This window comes from Dendrobates tinctorius, unplaced genomic scaffold (genome assembly GCF_039654945.1).
Source record: "Dendrobates tinctorius isolate UK_male_01 unplaced genomic scaffold, ASM3965494v1 ptg000003l, whole genome shotgun sequence".
Classification (NCBI taxonomy): Eukaryota; Metazoa; Chordata; class Amphibia; order Anura; family Dendrobatidae; genus Dendrobates; species Dendrobates tinctorius.
In genome coordinates, this window is record NW_027361671.1 from 47,308,814 (window position 1) to 47,323,965 (window position 15,152).

Consider the following 15,152-nt stretch of genomic DNA (forward strand, 5'->3'; position numbering starts at 1 on the left):
CTCGACCTGAGAAACGAGCACTCGAGCATTTTAGTGCTTGCTCATCACTACTGACTGCGCTTTTGTCTCTTCCTTCTGTTTATGATGAACCCTACTGGCTTCTGACATCGGACTCCTTGACCACTCCGACTCACGGCTTGACCATGAGAAGTGACTAGCGTCACACCCAACCACTAACCATGAGTGGAGAAAAAGTTTTGGTGATATCATTTATATCTTCTGAAAAAAGGCCAAGAAAGCAAAGATTTTGCCGGGGTATGTAAACTTTTGAGCACAACTGTATCTATCTATCTATATATATATATATATATATATATATATATATATAGTGAAGGAAATAATTATTTTATCCCTTGCTGATTATGTAAGTTTGCCCGCTGACAAAGACATGAACAGTCTATAATTTTAAGGGTAGGTTAATTTTAACATTGACAGATAGAATATCAAAAATAAAATCCAGAAAATCACATTGTATAAATTTATTTGCATTTTGCAGTGAGAAATAAGTATTTGATCCACTAACAACAATTAAGAGATCTGGCACCTACAGACCAATCAACTCGTTACCTTCATTAAAGACAGCTGTCTTACACAGTCACCTTTTTAAAAGACTGCTGTCCAAAGACATAATTAATCAGTCAGACTCAAACCTCTACAACATGGGTATTCTGCCACCGATATACGTGGATGAGATGTGTCTGAGGGATGTGATCATGAATCTCTATATAAACAATGGCGGATAGTGTTACTCGCCAGCCTGTGCTCCCAATCCCTATCAACGGTGCGTGGTGGTCCGGAAGGATGATGCAGTGATGAATTCAACAGGCTTTATTTACAGTACCTTGATGAGATGAGATGTCAAGGAAGATGAAGAAATGGAGATGAGGTGGGAGTGAGGACTGTAGGTTAGAGCTGTTATAGAAGCACCAGATTAGAGATGATAGGAGCTCCAGGTTGGAGGTAACAAGAGAATCCTTTCTCCAGCTCTGCAGCGCATGTGTGTTACAAGATGGCCCGGAGTACAAAAACAGGAAACAGAACGAAAAAGATAGGAGGAGCTATAGACAGAGAGGTATTATGGGAAAGTGTTAGGGACGGCGGAACGCACTAAATATAAAATAATAGAAAGTGCGTTGCCGCCCGGGGTCCACCGTGCAGAGGTGTTAAACTGCTGCTATATAATGGCAGATGCACAATATAGCGGTATATCACACACGGGTTGAACGTCACTCGGTGTGCACTGGGCGTACTCTGTTATATTCACAGAGTCACCTTAAGGCATAAACATAAATGCCGAGCCTGTTGACCTCACAGGTCTCAGTGGTGTGCACGCACGGTATATGGTCACAGGACTCGAGCCCAAGACACAGGGTCGGTGTCCGTCTAGACCTACCGTGCGTGCGTCGTTGCTACCGCGGACGCTCACAAGTGCTGCTGACCGCAGCGTGGCACCTAACTCAGTCACTATACGACAATGCCCAGGAGGGGCGCACTGTCGGACGCTAGCTCTGTGGAGATGAGCATTGTGGCTTGTAGCATGCCACTGACTGGCGCTGACTCTAAGGCTAAGTCCCTATCCACACAATATAATGTAATATCAGAGGGAGGGGATCTTAATGAGTCATTCGCAGGTTCATGCATCCATCATCATTCACACAGTAGCAATTAGAGACTACACTACTGAGCGGCCATGCGGACCTTTTATAGCCGTGCGGGACCTTCCAGATCTCTGGGATGGACCAATCAGATCAGAAGGACCTGAGCATGTGACTCCCGATATCCAATGGGAGATCATCTCGTGAGCATGACCAGTAGCGTGACGAGAGGACTTAGCCACTGGAGTGTGCTGCAGGGCAGCCTGCGCTGCTATTGCTGACCCAGAGGTGGCAGCAACAACCAGTCCTACAGAGCTGGTCTGAGCAGAGCGCCTGCAATGCCAAGATTGCTGTGCAGGCTCCTGAGCGGTCGGAGAAGAATGGGAGACCGTAGGATGCAAGGCTCTGGATTCCCACTGTGCAGCTGCAGGAACCCGATGCCTAACAGGAAAGTACCATAACAAAATATTACAGTGTAATACAGCAATAGCCAGTAGATGGCAGCAAAGTATAACAAATACAAGATGAGAAACTAAGTATATACCATTACATAAATGTCCATGTATGGCTGAAAGTCTATCAGAATAAACTGAAACAGCACAATGGGCAAGACCAAAGAGCTTTCTAAGGATGTCAGGATCAAGATCATGGACCTGCACAAAGGTGAAAAGGACTACAAAACCATTTGATACCTCTAGAAAACAAGACTTAATACTTGGTGGCAAAAAACTTGTTGGCAAGCACAGCAGTCAAACTTGTTTGTGCACATGTCAGGAGGAATTTTGGTCCACTCCTCTTTGCACATCATCTCTAAATCATTAAGATTTTGAGGCTGTCGCTTAGGCAACTAGGAGCTTCAACTCCCTCCATAAGTTTTCTATGGGATTAAGGTTTGGAGACAGGCTAGGCCACTCCATGACCTTAATGTGCTTCTTTTTGAGCTACTCCTTTGTTGCCTTGGCTGTATGTTTTGGGTCATTTTCTTGCTCGAAGACCCAGCCATGACCCATTTTTAATGTCCTGGCAGAGGGAAGGAGGTTGTCATTCATGATTTTAAGGTACATGACTCCATCCATTCTCCTACTGATGCTGTAAAGTAGCTTTGTGCCCTTAACAGATAAACACTACCAAAACAAAATATTCCACCTCCATGCTTGAAAGTGGGGATGGTGTTCTTTGGGTCATAGGCAGCATTTCTCATCTTCCAAACACGGCGAGTTGATTTAATGCCAAAGAGATCAATTTTTGCCTCATCTGACCACAGCACCTTCTCCCAATCAATCATAGAATCATCCAGGTGGTCACTGGCAAACTTCAGACTGGCCTGCATATGTGACATTTTGAGCAGGAGGACCCTGCAGGCACTGTAGGATTTTAAACCTTTACGGTGTACTGTGTTACCATTGGTTTTCTTGGTGACTGTGGTCCCAGCTGCCTTGAGATCATTGACAACTTCCGCCCCCCTGTAGTTGTAGGCTGATCTCTCACCTTCCTCGTGATCAAGGATACCCCACGAGGTGAGATTTTGCATGGTGACCCCAGATCAATGTAGAGTGACAGTCATTTTGTATTTCTTCCATTTTCTTACTATTGCACCAACAGTTGCCTCCTTCTCACCCCACATCTTACGAATGGTTTTGTAGCCCTTTCCACCTTTGGCAGGTCTATGATCTTGTCCCTGACAACCTTAGAAAGCTCTTTGGTCTTGCCCATGTTGTAGAGGTTTGAGTCTGACTAATTATGTCTGTGGACAGGAGAATTTATACAATGTGAGTTTCTGGATTTATGTAAGTGAGTAAAATATACACAGTACAGAGCAAAAGTTTGGACACACCTCATTCAAAGAGTTTTCTTTGTTTTCATGACTATGAAAATTGTAGATTCACTCTGAAGGCATCAAAACTATGAATTAACATATGTGGAATTAAATAATTAACAAAAAAAGTGTGAAACAACTGAAAATATGTCTTATATTCTAGGTTCTTCAAAGTAGCCACCTTTTGCTTTGATTACTGCTTTGCACATTCTTGGCATTCTCTTGATGAGCATCAAGAGGTAGTCATGGGAAATGGTCTTCCAACAGTCTTGAAGGAGTTCCCAGAGATGCTTAGCACTTGTTGGCCCTTTTGCCTTCACTCTGCGGTCCAGCTCACCCCAAACCATCTCGATTGGGTTCAGGTCTGGTGACTGTGGAGGCCAGGTCATCTGGCGTAGCACCCATCACTCTCCTTCTTGGTCAAATACCCCTTACACAGCCTGGAGGTGTGTTTGGGGTCATTGTCCTGTTGAAAAAAAATGATGGTCCAACTAAACGCAAACCGGATGGAATAGTATGCCACTGCAAGATGCTGTGGTAGCCATGCTGGTTCAGTATGCCTTCAATTTTGAATAAATCCCAAACAGTGTCACCAGCAAAGCACCCCCACACAATCACACCTCCTCCTCCATGCTTTACAGTGGGCACCAGGCATGTAGAGCTCATCCGTTCACCTTTTCTGCATCGCACAAAGACACGGAGGTTGGAACCAAAGATCTCAAATTTGGACTCATCAGACCAAAGCACAGATTTCCACTGGTCCAATGTCCATTCCTTGGGTTCTTTAGCCCAAACAAGTCTCTTCTGCTTGTTGCCTGTCCTTAGCAGTGGTTTCCTAGCAGCTATTTTACCAAGAAGGCATGCTGCACAAAGTCTCCTTTTAACAGTTGTTGTAGAGATGTGTCTGCTGCTAGAATTTTGTGTGGCATTGACCTGGTCTCTAATCTGAGCTGCTGTTAACCTGCGATTTCTGAGGCTGGTGACTTGGACGAACTTATCCTCTGCAGCAGAGGTGACTCTTGGTCTTCCTTTCTTGGGGCGGTCCTCATGTGAGCCAGTTTCTTTGTACAACTTGATGGTTTTTGCCACTGCACTTGGGGACACTTTCAAAGTTTTCCAATTTTTCGGACTGACTGACCTTCATTTCTTAAAGTAATGATGACCACTCCTTTTTCTTTACTTAGCTTCTTTTTTCTTGCCATAATACAAATTCTAACAGTCTATTCAGTAGGACTATCAGCTGTGTATCCACCAGACTTCTGCACAACACAACTGATGGTCCCAACCCCATTTATAAGGCAAGAAATCCCACTTATGAAACCTGACAGGGCACACCTGTGAAGTGAAAACCATTTCTGGTGACTACTCCTTGAAGCTCATCAAGAGAATGCCAAGTGTGTGCAAAGCAGTAGTCAAAGCAAAAGACAACTTGGCAACTTTGAAGAACCTAGAAATTATATAAGACATATTTTCAGTTGTTTCACACTTTTTTGTTAATTATATAATTCCACATGTGTTAATTCATAGTTTTGATGCCTTCAGAGTGAATCTACAATTTTCATAGTCATGAAAATAAAGAAAACTCTTTGAATGAGAAGGTGTGTCCAAACTTTTGGTCTGTACTCTATATTTATATATATATATATATATATATATATACACACACACACACACACACATACACACACACATATATATATGTATATATGTATAATGTATGATATTGGCAGGACCATAAAGGTCTCATCTATCAGAACAGGAAATAATTAACACAATCAGTATAGATACATATAACTTCTTAAATAACGCAATAAGGGGTGATCAAAAAGTTGTATCTACTCCTAAATGATATCAATAAAAATCTCAACTCACCATACAAAAAACAAGCCCAGGACAGGAAAAATAAAAATTACAGGTCTGATACAAAAAAATCTGCAGATAAAAAACGCATATACATTTTTATTGCATTTCTGCAGTAGGAAAGCAATTAAAACACCTGTAATCCACACATGACTTTATCAGTAAAGCTTTATGAAAGTTCAGTAAAAGGAAGTATCCAAAACAAAAAAGACTCAAATCACAATGAAAAAGCATATGTAACCTAATTTCGGTAATTGGTAAAATCTGCAACATCAAAAACACACCACCATGTGATCTACTTGAATTTTACCAAAATTTGCATTCACCAAACTGCAGATTTTTATGTAATTTGTTTCTGTTTGGATTTAAAAAATGGTGGCCACTGATCACCATTTTTCTGAATTATAAAAAGGTGAAACATATTTTTTTTAAATACTTATATTCACCTGGCCGAACACCTCTCTAGCACTGATGCTACTGACCGTGACGGGGAATCAGAATACATGCCAATTATTGGCCTGGTGGTGGTGAGTAAAGGAGGGGCCGGAGAGGAGTGCGGTAAGGTAAGTATAAGAATTTTCTTTTTTTTACATATTACATTTATTATGCTCTGGGGTCTGGATAGACCCCAGAGCACAATAAGGGGAATTAAATTTGTGGAGAATAACTTCTCTGCAAATCGAATTTCCCAGGAAACGCGCTAACAGGCAAAGTCAAATTTTGCCTTATCAGCTCATCTCTATTGACCACTCTTATCACTCATCTTCCCCAAACAAGGATTTAATCTCGAGTTATGCCTGGTTTCCTTTCACTTCCCCAGTTTAGATGAGACCTGACTTAGCACATGTAGAGGTGAGAAACAAGTGATCAAAACCATCCATATAATAGGTAGCATTTGACATGGTTGGATGGCTTTTGCACTTTTTAATCAAAAAATGTTAACCAATGACCTTACGTTTTTAACATTTGTAGCAATATTGGAATTCATGTAATCATTTATTGCAAGTGTACTGACACATATTTAGCCGTTTCCTATTCAACGATTTTCTAGTTTATTTCCTATTTTTAACCTTTTGAGGTTCTGCTGGTGAAATCTTCTAGTATAATATAGTCTAGATTTTTGTTTTTATTTTTCTGCCTTTTTAATTAAAGAGTTTTGATGTAAAGTATTGTGGTGATAACAAACATATCCTATGTGAAATGATGCATAGAATTTAATATATTTTATTCATCTCCTAACAGAACATTATATTTCATTTTAATATTGCAAAAAAAATAGTATTCATGGTACCAATATCCTTCTTATTTGTTCTATTCAATTGTTTTAACTCAATGATCATTATTTGTTCATGCAAATAGTTTCGGTTCTTTTAAAAAATTTGTATCTTGTAAAATGGAAATAGTTGAAAGGATCAATATAAATTATTCCAAAATGTAGAGAAAAAGGGAACAACTCATGTTCTACCGGAACAGTTAGCAAATCTTCTGGAGACACGCTGAAGCATCCCAAAAACTCCGGGTAGGTTTCTCGTAGTTTCCAAATGAACATTCAGTGGGTGGGAAACATGACATGGATGATGCATGGTATGAACAGAGGCATGGTTACAAAAATAAAGTCCTGTTGCTACTCAAAGATCTCCCATACAAGCACCACCAATAACTAACAGAGGCTTAAAGGGCAAGTCTCCACAATTTAAAGGGAATCTGTCACAAGGTTTTTGATGCCTACTGTATATACTCGAGTGTAAGCCGACCCGAGTATAAGCCGAGGCCCCTAATTTTGCCACAAAAAACTGCGAAAACTCATTGACTCCAGTATAAGCCTAGAGTTGGAAATGCAGCAGCTACTGGTAAATTTCAAAAATAAAAATAGATACCAATAAAAGTAAAATTAATTGAGCCATCAGTAGGTTAAATGTTTTTGAATACCCATATTGAATCAGGAGCCCCATATAATGCTCCATACAGTTCATGATGGGCCCCATAAGAGGCTCCATACAAAATATGCCCCCTATAATGCTCCATAAAGTTCATGATGAGCCCCATAAGATGCACCAGACAAAAATATGCCCCATATAATGCTGCACAAAGGTTAATAATGGCCCCATAAGATGCTCTATATTAAAATATGCCCCACAGTGTCGGACTGAGATGCCAAGGGCCCACCAGTAACACTGGCTTTGGGGACCCACTCTTCACCTGCATAAAAATATTACACTACCCTTATTCACAAATGTACCTATATCTCTATATAATAATAAACTGGGTAGTTTGGTTAATGAATGATGAGATGCTGCTTTTTTTCTGCACAGAGTGAATCAAGTGAATTATGCCAATTACTGCCCATACAGTGGGGTTGTGGGCCCATATCTGCACAGGGGCCACCGGGGTCCACCGGCGGATTCCCCTGTTACCCTATGAGCCAGTCCCAGCCTGATGCCCCATATAATGCTGCTCAAAGGTAAACGATGGCCCCATAAGATGCTCCATATTAAAATATGCCCCATATAATGCTGGACAAAGCTTAATGATGGCCCCATAAAATGCTCCATATTAAAATATGCTCCATATAATGCTGCATAAAAGGTTAATGATGGCCCCATAAAATGCTTCATAGAATAATATGCCCCATATAATGCTCCATAAAGGTTGATGGCCCCATAAGATGCTCCATAAAATAATATGCCCAATGTAATGCTCCATAAAATTTGATGGCCCCTATAAGATGCTCCATAGAATAATATGCCCCATATGCTGCTGCGATTAAAAAAAAATTACATACCTCTCATTGCTGGGGGCCTGGTGCCAATGCCCTGAGCAGGCGGGGCCAGGTGCTGGTGTCGCTGCTGGCTCAGGCCCCTGGCACTTGCGATATTCACTTGTCCCCGTTCCACCGCCGCACACCGCTGTGTCTTCCGGGTCCTCTGGCTGTGACTGCTCAGGCAGAGGGCGCGCACTAAATACGTCATCATGCCCTCTGACTTTAACATCACAGCCAGAGGATGCGGAAGACACAGCCCGGCGGTGGATCGTGGACAGGTGAATATCACATGGCTCACCCTCCCCATCATACTCACCCTCCTAGTGTGGTCTCTGCACTTCCCTGCTTCTCCGTTGTCCCGGGACTGGCAGCTCTTCCAGTGCTGGTTAGTCATATAGTACCGCTCATTAAAGTAATGAATATGTGCTCCACGCCTATGGGAGTGGAGTCAGGTGCTGCTCCCCCGCTACTCATCCCCCCCGCTGGCTTTCTGGGCGTTTTCAGCAAAAAGTGCTGAAAATCTCGGCTTATACACGAGTATATATGGTAATTTGAGAGCAGTTAAATATACAGACAGACCCTGAATCCAGTACTTACTGATCTGTTTAGTGTAATTTTTATAAAATCACTGCTTAATCAGCAAGAGATCATCACTAGAGGATTAGTAAATCTGTATGGGGTTAATGTGCAGGTTAATAGCATTACTAACCCAAACAGCGCAGGCACGTAGCCAAACACTGTGGTGAGAAAATGAACCTTATTCTCACTGATGCGAGTTCAGTCACCGCTCTGAGAATACAAAACGACAGCTGTAACTGCGCCCCCGGCCCTGGCTGACTCTGGCTCTGTATTGGGGCGGGCTATCCTTGAGGACTGGAGGCACAGTTACACCCGCCTCTTTGTAGTATCAGAGCGGTGTATTCTCAGAGCAGTGACTGAACCAGAGTTAGCACCGCCCCAGTGACTGCAAACGAATGCTGCCGGCAAGAATAATGTGTACAGGCTCAGGCATGTTAGAAACACTATTAATCTGCAGATTAATCCCAAATGAAAAGTAAATAATGCTCTAACAATTCTACTTCCCCACTGTTTATATGTTTGCCACTGTGTATTTGTTTAGAACTCATGTAACCATAGGTAATGGCTATGCTTCATATATGAATCCAGCTTTTTTGTTCAGAATAGTCACTTTTTTCAGACAAAAAATAAACCTTTTCCACTAAAATAATTTGATCAAATTGCCCTTTTTTCCAAAAATGTTTTATGGTTTTTCATACATCTTGCATTGGAGGCCTAATACCTTATATTGCTCATGATAGTAACGTGGCTGAAACTTGGTATCCTGAAAAATGCAGCAAAACACACAGCAAAAGCGCAGCAAAAAAAGCAACAAAAACGTAGTACAACCTGATTCATTATTGGTGTGCACTACTTAATAAATCAGGAGCGTCTGACTCTACCACGCACCCTCATCAAGACTAGTGTGAAAAATTGCCGTTCTTTATAAGTCGGGCATATTGACTGGAAACTATGGTTTGCAAAGCAAGTCTGACTTAAATCCTAAATTCAATTAAAAAACAAAATGTCACTGATGTAACAAATACATCATGCTATGATATGATTTTATATGATATATAATATATAATTATATATAATTTTATATGATTTTATCTAATATGATTTTAGCCATTTTCCTGTTTGATGCCCCCCACTTTTATATCACTTTCTGTTTCAATGTTCATGGATTTTGTCCTCCTAATAAACAATAACTCAAACTGGGGCCTGTTATATAACATGGCATGAATACATAACCAACAACACCACAATCAGTTTTGACATAAATGAGCAGACACATGCCTGAACTAGAAGATCAGTGTAGAAAAAAGAAGACATTTGTTAAGACTTTGGGCCTGATTCATCAAAGCTTTTACGCCAGTATTCTGGGGTAAAAAGCTTTGGAAAGTCGCATAATTTTGGTACAACTCTAGTCTGCACTAAAATTATGGCGTTCTTGTGCCATTTTTGCCCAGCTTCAGCAAAGCAACAGCAGTTGCGTTTGGATGGTGGTATGAAGAGTGTAGGCAATTCACTACCCCACAAATCTTAGTCCAGGACAGATTTGTGGCGAAGTACATGCAGAAATGAATGACACTCGACTGGTGCTCCAAATCCATTAATCAGGAGCGTCTGACTCCAGCTCATCATCTCATCAAGAAAGGCGTAAACAACACCAGTCTTGATAAATTGGGCCCTTTCTTAAAAAATAAAAGTCCTTACTAATTGGACCTAAAGTACTTAAATTTACTTACTGGAATCTGGTTTATTTGGAGGATTAAAATGCAATAAACCATTTAAACAGGCTTCGGTGATTTCCCCATTCCATGTGTTTTCACTGTGAAATCCAATAAATGCATGTTTTTGTATCTCAGATGTAGTTCCATGCAAGCAAATATTCGCTAGCACAACAGCATAAACATAAACAATTTCCAGAGGCCATGAGGAAGATGAACTAAGTGTTGAGGGCTGTAAAAAGAAAGCAAAAACGACACATCTGTAAGCCATTGCAATACTGATTTCACTTAAAAAAAAATATGAATTTTATAAATAAAAAAGTATTTCTTAGGTGTTGTAAAACTCTATAGCAGGGATTATGCCACCAATATATTATTCAAGACAAAGCCAGATGCTTAATAATAATAATAATAATAATAATAATACCCCAAGATCAGACAATAGAGCAGGTGGAGGCGTTGGTCTGCTCCTATCACCCAAATGTACCTTTCAGGTTATCCCTCAAGTACCATTGTCTTCCCTTCTTTTGAGGTCCATGCCGTCAGACTCTACACCCTCTTCTCCATGCTAGTGGCGGTGGTATGTTGTCCTCCCAGCCCCTCCCATCAGTTCCTGGATCATTTTGCCACTTGGCTTCCACATTTTCTCTCCTGTGACATCCCGACCCTCATCATGGGCGATTTCAACATCCCTATTGCTCTTCCCCTCTCCCCATCTGCTACTCACCTTTTATCTCTAACCTCCTCGTTTGGCCTTTCGCAGCTTACTAATTCTCCAATGCACAGGAAGACGGAAACTCCCTCGACTTGGTCTTCTCTCGGCTTTGTGCAGTGGATGATTTTGCAAACTCCCCTCTCCCGCTCTCTGACCACAAACTTCTTTCATTCTCTATCAAGAACTGCCAGGCAGCTCAGGTCACCCCCACTGTCCATACTTATAGAAACATACAGGCCATTAACACCCAGAAACATGAAGAACTTGCAGTCTTCATTGGCCCCTATCTGCTCCCTCTCATGTCCTGATTTTGCATTGAAGCATTACAATGAAACACTTCAAAGAGCCCTGGATGAATTTGCACCTCCTATGCATAGAACACCGAAACACAGATGGCGAGAACCCTGGCACACCCTGCAAACTCGCTTCCTGCATTGGTGCTCCAGGTGTGCCGAACGTGTGTGGAGAAAATCCAATCTACATGAAGATTTCATCCATTATAAGTTTATGCTTAGAACATACAACACTGCCCTTCACCTCTCAAAACAAACCTATTTCAACACCCTCATCACCTCACTGTCCAATAACCCTAAACGTCTCTATGACACTTTTCATTCTCTACTCAACCCAAGAGTACAGGCCCCAACCACGGAGCTTCGAGCCGACAATCTGGCTAATTACTTCAAAGAAAAAATTGACCAGATCCAACAGGAAATTATCTCCCAATCACCTCATACCATGCACTGTCCTCCCTCCCCCACTGCGTCTAGCTCACTCTCTGATTTTGAACCAGTCACAGAAGAAGTAAGCAGGCTCCTTGCATCTTCTCGCCCAACCACTTGCACCAGTGACTCATTTCCGTCACATCTCCTCCAGTCCCTTTCCCCTGCTGTCACCACTCACCTAACTAAAATATTTAACCTCTCTCTCTCTTCTGGTATCTTTCCCTCCTCATTTAAGCATGCCATCATACATCCACTACTTAAAAAAACATCCCTAGACCAAAACTGTGCCGCTAACTATAGACCTGTCTCTAATCTTCCCTTCATCTCTAAACTCCTGGAACGCCTGGTCCACTCCCGTCTTATCCGCTATCTCTTTGATAACTCTCTTCTCGACCCTCTCCAATTCGGTTTCCGCTCTTTACACACTACTGAAACTGCCCTCACTAAAGTCTCTAATGATCTAATAACAGCAAAATCAAATGGTCATTACTCCATGCTAATTCTCTTGGATCTCTCTGCAGCATTTGACACTGTGGATCATCAGCTCCTCCTCATTATGCTCCGTTCCATTGGCCTCAAGGATACCATTCTCTCCTGGCTCTCCTCCTATCTCTCTGACCGCTCATTTACTGTATCTTTTGCTGGTTCCTCCTCCTCTCATCTTCCCCTTACTGTTGGGGTTCCTCAAGGATCAGTCCTAGGCCCCCTCCTCTTCTCTTTGTACACTGCCCCTATTGGTCAAACAATCAGTAGATTTGGATTTCAGTAATTGACCGTCCAACATACCTTAAATGGGACAGTTTCCATCAAAAACACATAAAGAACTCTATTATCTATAGCCAAGCCATCAGATACAATCGTATATGTTCCAACCCCATGGATAGAGACAAACACCTTGGTCGCCTCAAAAAGACCTTTTTGAATCAGGGTTACCATCCAAGAACAATTGAAAACCAAATTACAAGAGCCACCAGATTGTCAAGGAATCACCTGCTACATTACAAAGCTAAAGAAGAAAATAACCGAGTGCCTCTAGTAGTCACCTACAACCCAAATCTGGAGGTGCTAAGGGGAGCTGCACGGAAATTACAACCTTTACTACAAAAAGATGCCCGATTAAAATCCATTTTTCCAGACCCCCCACTGCTGTGTTTTAGGCAGCCCCCAAATTTAAGAAGCATCATTGTCAGAAGCTCCCTGTCCTCTCCAACAGCTGCAGGAACCTTTCCTTGCAACCAGAAAAAATGTAAAACCTGTCCATTTATAATGACCACGGACAAGATAAAGATCCCCAACTCACATCAGGACTACAAGATCCCAGGTACTTTCACCTGCATTACATCTAATGTGGTGTACTTAATTATTTGTACTAAATGTCCAACTGGGGGTCTGTATGTGGGGGAGACAGGGTAAAAGCTTAGAACAAGGATGAATGCTCATCGTCACTCAATAAAAGAAAAAAGAATGGATCTACCTGTGGCAAAACATTTCTGTATCACTGATCACAGCAACGTGGATTTGAAATTACTGGTATTGAAAGGTAACTTCAATTCTCAGAGAGAGAGACGAGTTTGGGAGTACAAATTTATGACGAACTTTGACACTCTCAGTGCTGGAATGAATGTGTCGCATGGATTTATGTCTTTTTACATCAATTAAGGAATTTCCTTTTAAAACCTTGCGGGGCATCACAACACAGAACTAGACCCCAATCAGAGGACCATAAAACATCCAGACTCCTTATCTATGAACTGGTCCAATGTTTATATTTATGTTTCTCCCTCTCCCATATTGATAGTTCTGCTTCACGTCACTTGTCTTATCTATTGCATTTTTTCTAGGCTGTATTGTGCATAAATATGTGACTTCAGATTTTGTATTAGTCAAGCCTGATGAAGAGACCTGAGTAGTCTCGAAAGCTTGCAATGTATTACCATCTTTTCAGTTAGCCATTAAAAGGTATCAACTACTGAGGACTCTCAATCCTGAATATTTTTCTATCTACTGGCTAACTCGGTACAAAGATAAACATCTTTCCAGTATATGATGGCCTCCTCTCTATGCTGATGACACCCAATTATACGCTTCTTCTACTGACATCACGCCTGCCTTTCTAGAAAACACCAGCGATTGTCTAAACGCTGTGTCTAACATCATGTCCTCACTATATCTGAAACTGAACCTGACAAAAGACTGAACTCCTTGTGTTTCCTCCCGCTACTAATGTACCTATACCCAAGATTGCCATTTCCATGTGTGGTTCCACTATTACTCCCCAGCAACATGCCCGCTGTCTTGGGGTCATACTTGACTCCGAGCTTTCCTTTGCCCCCCCACATCTGATCACTGGCTCGCTCTTGTTATCTGCACCTCAAAAACATTTCTAGAATTCGACCTTCTCTTACTTTTGACTCCTCAAAAACTCTTACTGTTTCTCTTATTCATTCTCATCTCGACTATTGTAACTCTCTTCTAATCGGTCTCCCTCTTACCAAACTCTCCCCCCTCCAATCTGTCTTGAATGCTGCAGCCAGGATCATATTCCTCACCAATCGTTACACTGATGCCTCTACCTTGTGCCAGTCATTACACTGGCTAACCATCCAATCCAGAATCCAGTACAAACTTATTACCCTCACCCACAAAGCACTCCATGGCTCAGCACCACCCTACATCTCCTCCCTTGTTTCAGTATACTACCCTACCCGCGCCCTCCGTTCTGCTGATGACCTGAGGTTAACATCATCAATAATCAGAACCTCCCTCTCCCATCTCCAAAACTATACACGTGCTGCTCCAATTCTTTGGAATGCACTTCCCAAGTCAATACGATTAGTCCCTAATCCCTACAATTTTAAGTGTAACCTGAAAATGCATTTATTCAGACTGGCCTACCACCTCAACACATTAATCTAATCTATCCCTGTGTGACACAGTCAAAAGTTTTACCATAACCAGGCTCCCCACATCATGTTCCCACATGCTTTATGCATCTCTTAGCCCTCTGTCTCTGTACTGTTACACACTTAACATTATGGCTGGTCCATACAATCAGAGCAATTGTTACCATCTACCTTTCGTGTCTACCTTTTTCCTCATAGATTGTAAGCTTGCGAGCAGGCCCTCATTCCTCTTGGCATCTGTTATGATCTATGTGATTATTGTTATGCTGTAATGTCTATCGTCTGCACAAGTCCCCTCTGAAATGTAAAGTGCTGCAGAATATGTTGGCGTTATAGAAATAAAATTTATTATTATTAATAATAATCTTTATTTATATAGCGCCAATATATTCCGCAGAACTTTACAGTAACAACGTTAACAATACAGTAATTAAAGCAAAATAAGATGACCCTGCTCGTAAGAGCTTACAATCTACAATGAGGTGG

The 15,152-nt window shown here is 41.6% G+C and overlaps 1 protein-coding gene across 3 annotated transcripts in view; it reads right to left on the bottom strand.

The window, feature by feature from the left end:
* The window catches only part of TMEM232 (transmembrane protein 232), a 490,587-nt gene that overhangs the window by 288,073 nt on the left and 187,362 nt on the right, over positions 1-15,152 (bottom strand). For all 3 annotated transcript variants that reach the window (XM_073549444.1, XM_073549409.1, XM_073549521.1), the window contains exon 10: positions 10,342-10,555. In XM_073549444.1, coding sequence (XP_073405545.1) covers positions 10,342-10,555 — 214 coding nt within the window. The remainder of the gene's footprint in view (positions 1-10,341; positions 10,556-15,152) is intronic.